The sequence below is a fragment of the Euprymna scolopes genome, chromosome 28 (assembly GCF_053919585.1).
Source record: "Euprymna scolopes isolate OS-2025 chromosome 28, ASM5391958v1, whole genome shotgun sequence".
Taxonomy (NCBI): Eukaryota; Metazoa; Mollusca; class Cephalopoda; order Sepiida; family Sepiolidae; genus Euprymna; species Euprymna scolopes.
In genome coordinates, this window is record NC_136509.1 from 27,496,285 (window position 1) to 27,510,898 (window position 14,614).

Consider the following 14,614-nt stretch of genomic DNA (forward strand, 5'->3'; position numbering starts at 1 on the left):
CCTCCTAAGTAATCCAATTTACAAAATTCCCACTACTTATGTTTACTACGCTATAATCACATTGATTAATGTATACCCATTAACTTATCCTCGCGTGGCCTCTGGGTCTTGATAATTGGTGATTCCTGCGTTAAAAAAAAAAAAAATTACAATAGAAAAATTCGAGTATGAAAAGTAATATGATTAAGCTTAGACATGGAAAAGTAAAGGACTAGTTGTTAAAACTGGAAAAGAAAAGGACGATATTCTAGTAAAAAATATAAATTTATAGCTTAAAATATTGCAGCATTAAGAATTGATTATATAATGTTAAATTGAATTTAAAAAAAAATTTTAATGCTGCAATATTTTAAGTTATAAATTTATTATATTTTTTACTAGAATATCTTGTCCTTTTCTTTTCCATGTGTAAGTAATATTACCTTTCATGCTCGCATTTTTCTATTGTAATCCATGATTTTTCCAGACTTCCAATAAATTCACTCGTTCTTTGTTTAATTTCAGTCTTATTTTTTTGCCCCCATGAACATAACATACACATATGTAATAAAAATGTAGGGCACTCGTCTGCTTTAAATAAAATCCCTCCATTCTTCCATTCTGTCTGTTTCACTTGTTACTTCTCTTTTCGCAACAGCAGTGAATTAGTAGACACACTAGTCGGTAAAGTGACGTGGTTGCTATGGAAACTAGTCATAAAAAAACCTTACTTTTTTTTTTTTTTTTTTTTTTTTTTTTGCGATTGTGAACACCAGTAAATTCATCATAACTTGCTTTACTGAACGGAAATTGAATTTTTTTTTTTTTCACAATATAAGCTGAGAAGGTGATCGATAAACTGTAATAATTGTTTGAAATTTGGTAAAAGAAAAAAAAAAAAAAACTGAGTGAGCGGTGAAGCTTTAAAGCAGTTCTAAATGGCTAAAACTGCCACTGAACCATATATTGAAACATGGTAGTGTTTGAATGAGATATATATATATATATATATATATATATATATATATATAATCTGTGTGATTTTTCTTATGATCAATTTGTACAGCTCGTTTAACCGGTACTTATTTTGCATCAGTTTGTGTGTATCTGTTACACCTATGCATTGCCTTCTATAAATTATCTTTATATTCATTAAGTCAATTTAAGCATGGTAATAATAAAAAAAAAAAGGAGAATAATCTGAATTGGTTTAGACTTTGTTAATTATTTTGCTTTGTGATAAAACGTTTAAATGGTAATTTCCGGTGGAGAGAAACCAAAAATGACAATTATACTCCGCCCCTTAGCCTTTTTATTAATCATAAATTCAAAAAGTTTGTTGGTCCCCTGACAAAAGGTGGGTGGGCCTGTAAATTCACCTTGTCTGTTTGTCCGTTCGTTTGTCCAGTTTTCTCAATAACTACACGTTGAAATTTTTCGAAATTTTGCACAAACATTAAACATGATATGAGTAAAAAAGTAACAGAACGGATTTTCCGGGAAAACTCCGGTTGCCCCTCTAGGGACACCTTTCGGGTTAAAATGGACGCTTTTGTGCTTATTAAAAAAAATTGATGCCTTGGATTTTTGTAAAACTTTCTGAAAAGTTGTAACTAACTGATTTCTATATAATTTTGTTTGTCTATACTTCACAATAACTCTTGGGAATGCCCCAGGCACTCTTTTAGGGCTAATAAAAACACTCGATTTTGGGGACTATTTTACCATATTTGTCCAAAATTGTCTGTATATATCTATTTAGCAGTTTTGCATGATGCTGGACACAAATTTAAATATGTTAAGGCCTTGGGACTTTTGGGGCTAAATGGGGGTGGGGTGGAGTGGGGGGGGCAAATGATGGACTTTGTTATTTTTTTTTTTTTTTTTTTTTTTTTGCATGGTACAGAACTCAAATTTACATATGTTAAAGTCTAAAACTGCACCGTTTGTTCATTTTCACTAGGATTTGACGTCCCCTGGAGTCTTTTGATGCTAAATGGGTGGAGTGGGGGAAGCAAATGCTGAACTTTGTTTTTTTTTTTTATGCCTCATTTACTGTGCGCTCACGGGGGACCATGGATGCTTCACTTGTTTTTTTTTACAAATAAGTTAACAGAAATGACTGTACTGACGGTTTGCTTCTCTTTATTGATGAGTGATGGATGTTTTCTGTGACTATCTGTTTCCTTTTCTATGAAGAACGTATCTGTATCTGCATATAAAATTAAAATAAAAATGATGTGTCAAGTGAAAGTATTGTCACATATTTTAATAATAAATTTTCAGTGGAGAAAGTTCCAGCAAGAAACCATGGAAAGTCCAAAAATATGAAATCGACAACCCAACTCCGAAAAAGGAAAGATATTGAAGTACCGCCCCTCCCCTCCCCCAAATCCCAATATTCCTCCATGAGATATGACATGCATAACTTACCTGGTTACAAAAGATTAATTTTATTTAAAAAATAAATAAATAAATAAATGCCCAAAATAAATTTTAAAACATTCTCTTTTACTTGTTTTTTTTTCAGAGGACTGTTGCATGGCTTTTTCGCCAACAGAATCTCCGGTTTATGTAAGTATATCTTTTTTTTTTTTTTAAATTTTTTATTTACTGATGAGTTGCCATTTATTAAGGTTTAAAGCCATTCAGGGATTAGGGTTGAGACAGATAGATGGTCAGTTAAATATTATGAGAGGATTGAAAATTATGGATGGAATGAATAAAAGAAAGAAACAATCTCCTGGTAATGTGTTTTCATAGTTGATAGAAATAAACTCTGTTCATGAAAAGTCCATTTGATGTTAGGTGCCCGGAGGAAGAAAAGAAAATTATTTGCATTGTGATAAAGTTTTTTTTTTGTTTTGTTTTTCTTTTAAATATAACATACTTAGCTATAAAAATTATCTAGTCCGGCCCAGATAACTGCTAATATGTAACATTTTTAAATAATCACCTTAAAATAAAAATCACAAAGAGAATAATTCATTTTTAATTGAATTGTCTACTTTCTGCTTAAAAATGTATAATTAAAAATTAAAATAACTTCATCACATTCTAACCAGGTAAAGCATGTTATGCATGTGTGCGTGTGTGTGTATATATATATATATATATATATATATATATATATAAAGTATACACACATACACACTCCTAATCAAAAATTTAAGACCATTAAAAAATTTGTTTTTTTTTGGTTTTTTAAGATAGGTTTTAAACTCCTCCAACTTAAGATTACCAACGCTACAACCTAAAAGGTTATGGAAAAGAAAGCTACATTTGAAACATTTAATTCTGAAATTTACATTTTTATAAAATGAGGCATTTTACACTTGATCAAATTAAGATATAAATTGTTTTTTTTAGTTCAGTTACAGATTAGCAATCACTGTGTAAAGGTGTCACCATGCCTAAAGCAAGCTAACTTACCAAAGTTGAGCGTGCTCATATTCTAGATTTACATCAACAAAAATTCTCTTGCATTGAGAAAAAGTACAGGTACTACAACTCCAGGTCAGAGTGGACCTGGGAGCAATGGTAATTAAAGGGTGGCTCCACACTCCCCAAAGCCCACAAGCTGGGGCCTCACCACTGGATATAGTTTAAGGTCATATCCAGGACCCCCATTGAGGGACTTTTACCCTCTGCAGGAGGGAAGTCGACGTATTCTAATACCCCACCGATAGGGCCATATATTATTTTGGATCCAATATATAGTAATGATTTACAGTTAAAAAAAAAAAATGACTTGTGCACCACTACCAAGAATCGAAACGCAAACGTTTAGCTTACGATTTATTTTTTCCTCTGCCATTAATGACTGAGCTATGAAGACAGACTTGCTGCAAGACTAAAAATTAAAACATGAACCAATACATGCATGCATATTTGTAATGCTGTCGTTCAATCTTCACTGGGCAAATTTAATTTTTTTTTCTAATTTTTACACTTTTGTACAGATTTTCCTGGGCTAAAATCCAAATATAAAGTTTTGCATGGGTTCAAATACCTTATATATGAAGTTTCATGTCTGTAGACCAAAAAGTCTGAAAGGAGTTTGGCAGGCAAAATTCTTTTAAACAAAAATATATACATATACATGAATATATATGGAAAGAGTTTTGTGTTTACTATAAACTTTTTACACAAATATTATGCAAGTATAAATCATGTAGAATATCTGCATGAATATAATTACAATAAAGATGATCCGAAAAAACTAATAGGGAATTAATTAAAATGAATCTTTAAAAGAATATGCAAATTAGCTAGATCGTTTGGTAGTAAATGCAATTCCACGACCCATATATAATAAAATTGTATTTTGTTTTTAAATAAATAGAAAAAAGTGGGTTTTAATATGAATATACACACAAAAAACATTATAGAGGTGTGTATATATATATCATTCAAACACAGTAGTGTTTGAATATATGGTTAAGTAGCAGTTTTAATCATTTAGAACTGCTTTAAAGCTTCACCGCTCACTCATTTTTCGACCAAATTTCAAACAATTATTACAGCTTTATAGATCACGAGTGTTGCTACTAATTCACTGTTGTCGCAAAAAGAGAAATAACAAGTGAAACAGAGAGAATGAAAGGGAGATAATTGGGGAGGGGGGATTTTATTGAAGCAGACGAGTGCCGTACATTGTTATTACATATGTGTTTATGGGGGCAAAAAAATAAGACTGAAATTAAACAAAGAACAAGTGAATTTATTGGAAGCCTGCAAAAATCATGGATTACAAAAGAAAAATGTTAGCATGAAAAGTAGTATGGTTAAGCTGGAAAAGAAAAGGACTAGTTGTTAAAACTGGAAAAGAAAAGGACAAGATATTCTAGTAAAAAATATAATAGATTTATAACTTAAAATATTACAGCATTAAATTTTTTTTTTTTAAATTCAATTTAACATTATATAATCAATTCTTAATGCTGCAATATTTTAATTTATAAATTTATTTTTTATTAGCATATCTTGTCCTTTTCTTTTCCAGTTTTAACAACTAGTCCTTTACTTTTCCATGTTTAAACTTAACCATATAACTTTTCTTTCTTGCATTTTTCTATTGTAATATGTATGAGTCTTAGTGAGAATATTGACATTTCATTAAATTTCATTATGTAATAATGTGATGATAGTTTTCCTATAGATTTTTGTATGCTTTTAAAGTTGATAATATGAACATATTTAACCATACATTTATAACATCTATGACATGTAGTCACAAAAGCCTAACAAAAAAAATATTGATTCTTATTTGAGTTGCTTACAAACGAGGCCAAAAGGTTGTGCAGGTTAAGATGCACTTTTATGCTTAAAAAAAAAATTGACTTAAATGATTATTCTTGAACCACCCATAATTTTTTTTTTTTTTAATTATTATTATTATTATTATTATTATTATTATTATTATTTGAACATGTGCTAGGTATTTATTTTCCTCCCATCACTGGAAGATGTGACGTGACACAAAGGCCAGAAAGTAGGATTGAAGAGTCAGTGACCCAGAGGAGGAACACTCTGACCTGCAAAATATGCCTGGGTATCCCCATTAGCACTCCCAGTAGGGACACCTCAGGTGATTAGCAATAAACTAAACTGAAAGAGAGCAGGCAAAGCCTACTGCAGTCAACATGACATGGATTCTTTTGGCTTTGGGAGAACTTGTGCTAGCTCCATGGCTAGAACTGTGCTATGTCTCAATTATATTTTTGGGAAATTATTAGATGTTTTTCAGTTGATGGTCTGAAAAAGATTTTAAATAAGTGCATGAATTGCATTCAGGGTGGGTGGGGTCTGAACAAGCGTCGTTGATTCTTGCTTGAGCTGTCCCGAAATGAGGCTACTGGGGTGTATGGGTCAAGATGCATTTTTATGTTTCAAAAAAAAAAAAAAAAAAAAGAAAAGAAAAAAAGATTGATTTAGAAAAAAATGAATTATTTTATCTTTTTTTTTGTTGTTTTATTTCAATTTTTATTTTCTTTTAAAAATATTTTTCTTTCATTTCATTTTTCATTTTGTTTTTATTTTAGTTCATTTTTTTTTTTTTTTGTACATGTGCTGTGTTTGTTATTTTGCAACTGTTAAATGTTTTTCAGTGGATTGTCCTAATTTTTTTTTTATTATTAAAAGTAAGCGTCCTGTTTACTAAGAAGTGTGTGAATTACATTAACTGTTTATTTTTAACTTGAAATGGAAACTTTATTTCTTGTTGAATGCTAGTCATTGGAGGATTGATTATGTTAGTATCTTTTTACAGAGAAATTAAATAAGATGAAAACCTACAGGCAAGATCATATTACTTCCCATTTATTTGGGCCTAATTTAACACGCACACACATGTGTGTGTGTGTGTGTGTGTGTACATATGTATTTATATATATTTATTTGTGTGCACATGTGTATTTGTATAGATGTGTGTGTATAATAGGTGCATTTAATATCACTATGGAGTTGCACTCTCGGTTTTTATTCTGCTTCAGCATCGGGTGTGGCTGAAGTCTGACGCTGATCTGTTGGTCTGGACTGGAGTAGAGCCTTTTCTCTCATTCTTTCTTTCCAATGCTGTTGACTGAATTCCTTTTGGCATCATCTGTCGTCATTGAGTCTGACTATTTGGGATCTGTTGTTTTCCAGTTGGTCTGGTCAATATTTAAGACATTTACTTCGCTCTTGCGAACCTTCTTGGATCATAACTGTGATCTGCCTAGATCTCCAATATGTCTGTAATGTTGAGACATAGCTGCCTAGAAACAAAATGGCTGTGTGAATTCGAGTTTTATGTAAAAACAGAAACTAAATGAAATTGAAATAAAATTAAAAAAAAAAAATAAATTGTGCAGTTATTATTCAACATTGAAATCTTCAATCAAAATGTAATTAAAATTCTCTTCACTTCTCATGGGAAACTATGTTAAAATGAATAACTGAATGTTAAGAGAAAATTTATATTTTATTAACTAGCAGGTTGCCTGGCATTGCCTAGTCATAAAATAACCTTAAATATGATATAATTTATACAGATTTTGTATTCATTATAGAATCAATTCTCTATTGATTATTATATTGTACCCAACATATAGTAATGATTTCAAAAGTTAAAAAAAAACAACAAAAATGACTTCAGTGCCATCAGCTAGAATCGAAACCAAAATATGTAGCTCTTCAGGCTTATCCATTACCATATGATCTAAATCCGTACATGTACAAAAATTGCAAAAAATGTTATTTGACTGTTGTATGTTTATGCATGTGCAGAAGTAACAGGTTTAGTCGACTTATTTCTGCCAAGGTGAATGTTTTTCAATTTTGATCTGTTAGTAGCTATTTTTACCGGCTAAATTGGTGTCATGGGTTAAAATTCTCTATACATCAAATTTCAAGTCTGTAGACTAAAAATTCAGAGAAGATTTTGGTAGAGACTGTCCATGCACACACACACAGTCACTTATATATATAAATGCACTAGCTTGGGTGCTCGGCATTGCCCGGGTGTTGTAGGTGTTTGTTGAACAAAAAAAAAAGTTGTAATAGGTAGGTAGGCTCGAACCTGCGATGCAAATGCGGAAAACAAAATGGAGGTTGGTTGAGCAAACAAAAAAAAAAAAAAGGAAACTTGCGAGCACAAAAAATAAAAAGTAGTAGTAGGCAGGCAGGCTCAAACCCATACCGCAAAGGAGGAAAAGAAAGTGAAAAACAAAAGTGACGTATAAGCTGTTGTGCCCATCGCCAAACCGAAAGTGACGTAGGTTTAAATCAAGGCTAGACAATCGAAAAGAGGCGATGACTTTTGAAAATATCCACAAAAAAATCGACTCATCCCTGTAGAAAAGTGCCCAGTTGAGGGTGAATGAATTAATGTTTTTTGGTCAATTTTTCGATATTTGTCATCTGAAGTGTCGAGCTTAAAAATGATACCGATCTTGTGAAAATCCGTCGCCTCTGTCGAAAGTTTTTGCAAAACATACATACATACATTTAAACAGACAAGTGAGATTTATATTATAGATGGTTGTGTGCTAGAAAGTTTTCATCTTGAATGCTACACAGTTATGTAGAAAATATGCATAAATAGACCTGAGCGTAATACTTAAATGAAATCCAATCGAAACCATAAAAATGAATAATTACTTGTTTTTTTTTTTTAAAAAGGAATATGTAGATTAGTTAACCTTTATTTAGTTGTTTGCATATGCATGACTGAGTATATTAAGAATTTTGTTTTAATAATTCTCAAATAGAAAAGGTAGGCTTTTAATGTCAATGTCAGTGCAATGAAAAGCTTAATTTTATATAGATAAAGATTAAAAAAGATGCTTGCACAATTTCAGTATTCTGAAATACGAAACATTCATGAAAAACTGAAACTGAAAGTTTGTGAAGTAAATATGAAACCTGCACGCATAGCTTGAATTTTAATATTTTACAGAAAGCAAAAAGGAAATGGCTCTTAGAATGCACCCGAAAATCTTTTGTAAATGTTTATTACAATGATTTCAAGTAAACTGGAGAAATAACAATGTTCCATCTTGTCATGAAGCTGGCTGACAATTTTGAAAGGATTCAATAGATTGCCAAGTGTTGATTAATAGCCAATCCTTTTCTTTTGAATAAAATAATTTTTTAAATAATTACACAACACCTTGATATTTTATTTTGTTTCAGTTTCATTCAGTTTCTGTTTTTTTCAATATAACTCAGGTGGCCATTTTGTTTCTAGGCCACTGTGTCTCAAAATTATCCATATGTTCCTGTTTCAACATATTTGCTTTCCAGGACAGTACTGTTTGGGACCTTGTCTATTTAAGTTATTGGTGAAAGTTCACCAATGTTTCGCAAATGTTGGAAACATTACTTTCAACTGTAGTGTCGTCGGATGAATGTTTGCCATGTAAACTGATGGCCATGCATCTTAAGTGTAGTTATTGGTGACATCTGATCCTTGGTTGTAGTAAGGCAGAGCCTAGTTGCATCTCATAATATTGTAGCTGAGTATAGAGATGACCTGTTCCTCTCTCTCTCTCTTTCTTTGTGACAGCAGTCGTGTCTGTCGCTTTTCATAGCAGCAGTTGTAATAGATGTTATAATGAAAACAACACCCATTATTGCTTTGCAGTTTGGACATTTGTTTTTGTAGTTACGACACAGTAGCAGTATAGAGGAAAGGAGACTTTCAAAAATACGTTTGTTCTGCTCCACTGACAAAATCCAAGAGCAATAACTACTCTCGTCTTTTTGCCATCTACTTGCTTTTTTTTTATCACTTCTGAAGGACGACTTTCACTGCATTCTAAGCGAATTCAAGAAACCTTGTACTTAATTGTTCATGCATGCGATTAAAACTATTTCGATATGACACTTTACGCACTTACACTTTGAAAATAAAATCCCATCAACCCTGCCTGACAACGCTCTCTGATTGGCACGCGTAAGTTACATTTGTTCAAATATACCAAATCCTTATCAATTGAATCATGAATCATATCGTTAATCAATCGTTTTGTTTTGTTAACATAGTGTTGTGTGCTTAGAGCTCCAAGTTGGAGGTTCTTGAATGTTTAGATTACTGAAGATTGACTACAGAATATGTAGAAAATTACAGTAATTTATACAATGGATTTTTTTTTTTTTTATCAATGTAAGCACGATCAGGCATGTAATAGTTATTTCCCTTTGACACCATCTTTCTCCAAGTTTTCTTAAGCAAGAAATAGTCTTTTAATAAGTAAAATTTTAATAAATGTTTCTTTGCTCATGAAATTATATGTATATAAAGAGTTGTCTATATACATATACTAGCTTGGGTGCCTGGCATTGCCCGGGTATTTGTAGGTGTGTGTTGAGCAAAAAAAAGAAAGTGATAGTAGGCAGGTAGGCTCGAACCCGTACCGCGAAGGATGAAAAGAAAGTTAAAAAAAAAAAAAGTGACGCATTAGCTGTTGTTGACTATCATCAAACTGGAAGTGATGTAGGTTTAGATTAAGGCTAGACAATCGCAAAGAGGTGATGACTTTCGAAAATATCATAAAAAAAACCGACCCCGCCCTGTAGAAAAGTGCCCAGAAGGTGAAGGAATTAATGTATCAGTCAATTTTGTGATATTTGTCGTCTGAAGGGTCGAGCTTCAAAATGATACCGATCTTGTGAAAATCTCTCATCTCTGTCGAAAGTTTTTGCGAGGCATACATACATACATAAATTCATATAGATGAGATTTCTATTATAGACTAGCGGGGGGTACCCGGCGTTGCCCAGGTGTTTGGAGGTGTGTGTGGTTTTGGGTAAATCAAAACAAAAGAATAATAAAAAATCGTTTTGGTAGGTAAGTAGGAAGAATCAAAGTCGAAGCCTTGAGGCGCAGTTGGAAAAAAATAAAGTGTGAAAAAAAACAAAAAACGTGCGATGTTAACCGTTTGCTGATCAAGAAATAGTAACGGTAAGATGTTTGGAGTGACAGGTGCCCGCAATAAAGTTAACACCGTTACTTCTATTTGACCTCATTAATGAGGTCAAATAGAAGTAATGGGGTTAACATTTACTGCAGGGGCAGGTTTTTTTTGTTTGTTTACTCAACATTGGCTGGTCTTGTTTCCCCAAAATGTTGGGGGCGAAACCAGCTCCCCATAAAAAAGGGATTGTCCAAATTGAATAGCAATCGTCTGATATAAGGAATTTTCCTCGCATTAAAGCTGATTGCTTGTGGACGTTCACGGTGCGATTGCCGAGAACATTGTGTTAGCTTTGAATTAGTTTCGCTTTTATAGGAAAAAGCCGAATCAACACGTGAGAAGCCAAAATAGCAATAATTTTGTAAAAGTCGCTGTAAATAAATCTAGACGCATGTTCCCAAATCCTAGATATTATAATCTAGGGGGTATATAAACACTTCTAAGCGCTAGTAACGACCCCGGGATCGTTGGCGAAAAAAGCCTTTTTTGGACATACAAAAATGCGCGCACCGCATTTGCCTTTTATATATATATTAGCGGGGGTACCCGGCGTTGCCTGGGTGTTTGGAGGTGTGTGTTGGTGGGGGGGTGTAGATCAAAACAACCCTGTTAAAAAAAACGTTGGCCGGTTGTTTGGAGGTGTAAAAGAAATAAAAAATAGTTTTAGTATAAAGGTAAGCTTGAACCCCGAACGTTTGACGCGAAGGTGGAAAGGAAATGGAAAAAAAAAACCCTGCGACCTAACCATCTCGACCATGGGAACAGATGAATTGATAAGTGTGTTAAGTTGACGTTTATAAACCGAAATTAGCAGGTGCGACAACGTCAAGTTGTGGCAGCCAGTTTCTGTTTTCCCCGCTATGCGGCGATCAAACAATAAAAAAGAACACAATAAAAACTAACATAAGGCAAACAAACGATGAAAACAGAAAATGAACACGTGAAAAATGGCTTAAATAAGCCTGTTTCGATATTAAAATTTTTTTAAATCGGTGGGTACCTGGGTGTTTTTGGGTGTCGCTAAGAATAAGCGAAGTAAAAAAAAAAAAAAGCAGAAAAACGAACGTTACGTGAAAAATGGCTTAAATAACACTAGTTCAATATTTAAATTTAAAAAATCGAAAAAAAAAAAAAATCTTACACCACGATTCGAACCCAAAACGTTTAGTTAATGAACCAAGACATTAACCAACTGAGCTAACGCGACGTACATGAAATTTGTTCGGTTTTTCAACTATTTAAAGTAAATCAGGTCACAACGTCATCTAACGCATGCATAGAATCGGTCATTGTTAATATCTACATACACACAAACATACATCTAATGTTTTATTTATATAAATACTAGCGGGGGTACCCGGCATTGCCCGGGTGTTTAGAGGTGTGTGTGTGTTTGGGAGTAACTCAAAGCAAAACAATAAGCGAAGTAATAACCCTGTTTAAATATTCAAAAAAAGAACAAAAAAAAAAATTTTTAGGATGACGGTAGGCTCGAACCCAAAGCCTTGAAGTTAATAGTCTGATGACATAACACAACACCGCGAAGGCAGTCACTTTAGATGAGTCGAAAATAAGTGTTTATAAACCCAAATGGTTTTCTAGGTCAAATCTCATGCCATAGCAGCAGCAGCAGGAGCAGTAGAGAGAAAACGAATTCACTCCCCAAATTTTGCAAGATATATATATGAAATAGAAGATTTTACGACGGCATTTCGTAAGTGTTACATATTATGATCTCGATAGCATATAAAAAGTTATAAGAAATCGTAACCCCGCCTGAGAATCCCGGCGAAAAAAGTCTTTTGCCATGTAATTTTTTAAAGACACACACCTGTCCTCCTTCTTTGATGTTAATTGATTACATGATACCGATCTCATGAAAATCCGTTGCCTTTGTTGAATGTTTTTGCAAGACATATAAACATACATACATAGATACATACATACATTTAAACAAACAGGTGAGATTTATATTATAGATGTCGTTGCGGTCAGTTGAAATTCAGGAACTACACACGACACATCCACAAAGCTAATATATTCTTTTTAAATATTGCTTTGAAGAACATATAGACACATTTTTTTTCCTATTAATATTCATTCATTTGAAGGTCGTGAGTAGAACATAATTTATCGTGTGGGAAATTTACAGCAATTTTTTTTTTTGTGCTTTTCCTTCAGCCTTTTTGTGCGAAATTCTAACTAAAATATACTAGGATCAAAGTGTAGTATCCGTTTTGCTCGCGGTTGGAGAGATAACTTTCCTTGATTGGAGAGAGAGGGGGGACAGACGTAAAAAGAGAAGTTTTAAAAGAAACATGTCACGTGCACTTTTCTATTTTTATTGTCCATGCTAATTATTTAAAATATCCAACCCAACACATCTGGTCTTTAGTGCTGTACTTTTTCGATCATTGCATAATGGAGAAATATCTGTCTCCCTGGAAATGGGAAGACTATTTCTGAGGAGACAGATATAAACAAAGACTGAAGAGAGTCCAGCATAGACAACCATAGACTGGTGTTCTTTTGTGTTGGATTTGAAACCAAAGGAACCAATGTATTTTTCTAATTTTCTGTAACACATCATGCTAGTGTAAAAGTTTTGCTGATCTTGAAAATGAAAAACTGTTTTTCAAAATCCGTATTTATAACGATAACTTGATTCCATGCCTCACTTGTAAAATTTTTTGGATTTCAATTTAAAATATGAAACTAACTCCTGTTCAATCTCTTATAGTGATGTCCTCCTAAGGCCATCTAAATGGTTTTGTAATCTTTGAAATAGGTGATAATCAAAAGTAGCTATGTCCAGAGTATATGTAGAATAGGACCAGATTTCCCAACCAAATTCTCCTAGGAGATCTTTTTTATGTGATGATGAGCATTATCATGATGGAAGATGACTCTTTTACTGTTGACTAAAGAAAGTCATTATCGGGTCAACATGGATGAGCATTAATTCATTTTTTAATGCGAACTATTATTCTCATCTTTCTTAGTTGTTGCTTCACGACGTTTCAGCCAACTATTCCTCTGTCCTTTGTCAGGTGGTAACCGCGGCGGGATAGGAACTCCGAATCTCCTAACTGCATTCTCAGCAATTACTGCCATCCGTAGTTGTTGTCGTCTCACCACGTTTTTGGCCAAGTAAGCCTCTAGCCAGCTTCGGGTAGGATTGAAACCACTATCTTCAGACAATTCTCACCTGGAACCGTAGAGATTCAACGTCTCTATCCACTGCGTCATGGGCTCGAAGGGCAATCAAGATTAGACTTTCTGGTCCCATAAATCCATCTTTATTCATTATCTGATCTTCCATGGTCGGGTCCATACCGAATAGTATATATTATTCAATTGGAATTCATTATTGAGATGAGTATTATTTATTAATTTACTTTTTAATGCGAACTATTATTCTCATCTTTCTTAGTTGTTGTTGTTTCACAACGTTTCGGACAACTATTCTTCTGGCCTTCGTCAGGTGGTAACCGCGACAGGATAGGAACTCTGAATCTCCTAAAGCCAGAGGAATAGTTGGCCGAAACGTCATGAAACAACAACTAAGAAAAGATGAGGATAATAGTCCGCAATAAATAATTTAATAAATAATTCTCATCTCAATAATGACAATTTGATTGCAGAAAAATATGAATAATACTTTAATAATCTAAAAGAACAACTTATCAATTAATGGTGATATGTTTAAGACTCCAAAAATTTCACTGCAAATTACTTTTTCCAAATTAGTTTATTTTTAAAATGATTACAAAGGAATTCCTGCCATTTTTTTTTTTTTTTTTTTTTTTTTTTTTTAGTAATAATATTTTTCAGAATATTTTTAAACGAGGATGAATGATTTGTATTATTTAAATTAAGAACCTCTGGTATAACAGATAAAAGTGCTAAGTTATAATCTATAAATATAAAAGCGAAAATGTACGTATGTATGTATGTATGTATGTATGTATGTATGTGTGTTCGCTTTTTCTGTATGTCTACAAAAGGCTTTTTTCAGAGAAGCGGTTGGTCGGTTTACACTTTTAAAAACTTTTTATATCACATATAAATCGTAATATCTCAGAGTTAACAACGAAGCTCGCCTGTCTATTTAATTTGCTCGATTTCGGGAAGATAAATATTCAACATTTATCGCTCGCCGCATGTGGGTTAGT

The 14,614-nt window shown here is 32.9% G+C and overlaps 1 protein-coding gene across 21 annotated transcripts in view; it reads left to right on the forward strand.

The window, feature by feature from the left end:
• LOC145249540 (uncharacterized) overlaps nt 1-14,614 on the forward strand; it is a 917,547-nt gene that overhangs the window by 224,345 nt on the left and 678,588 nt on the right. For all 21 annotated transcript variants that reach the window (XM_080111167.1, XM_080111174.1, XM_080111165.1 and 18 more), the window contains one exon: nt 2,510-2,553. In XM_080111167.1, the coding sequence (XP_079967293.1) occupies nt 2,510-2,553 (44 nt within the window). The remainder of the gene's footprint in view (nt 1-2,509; nt 2,554-14,614) is intronic.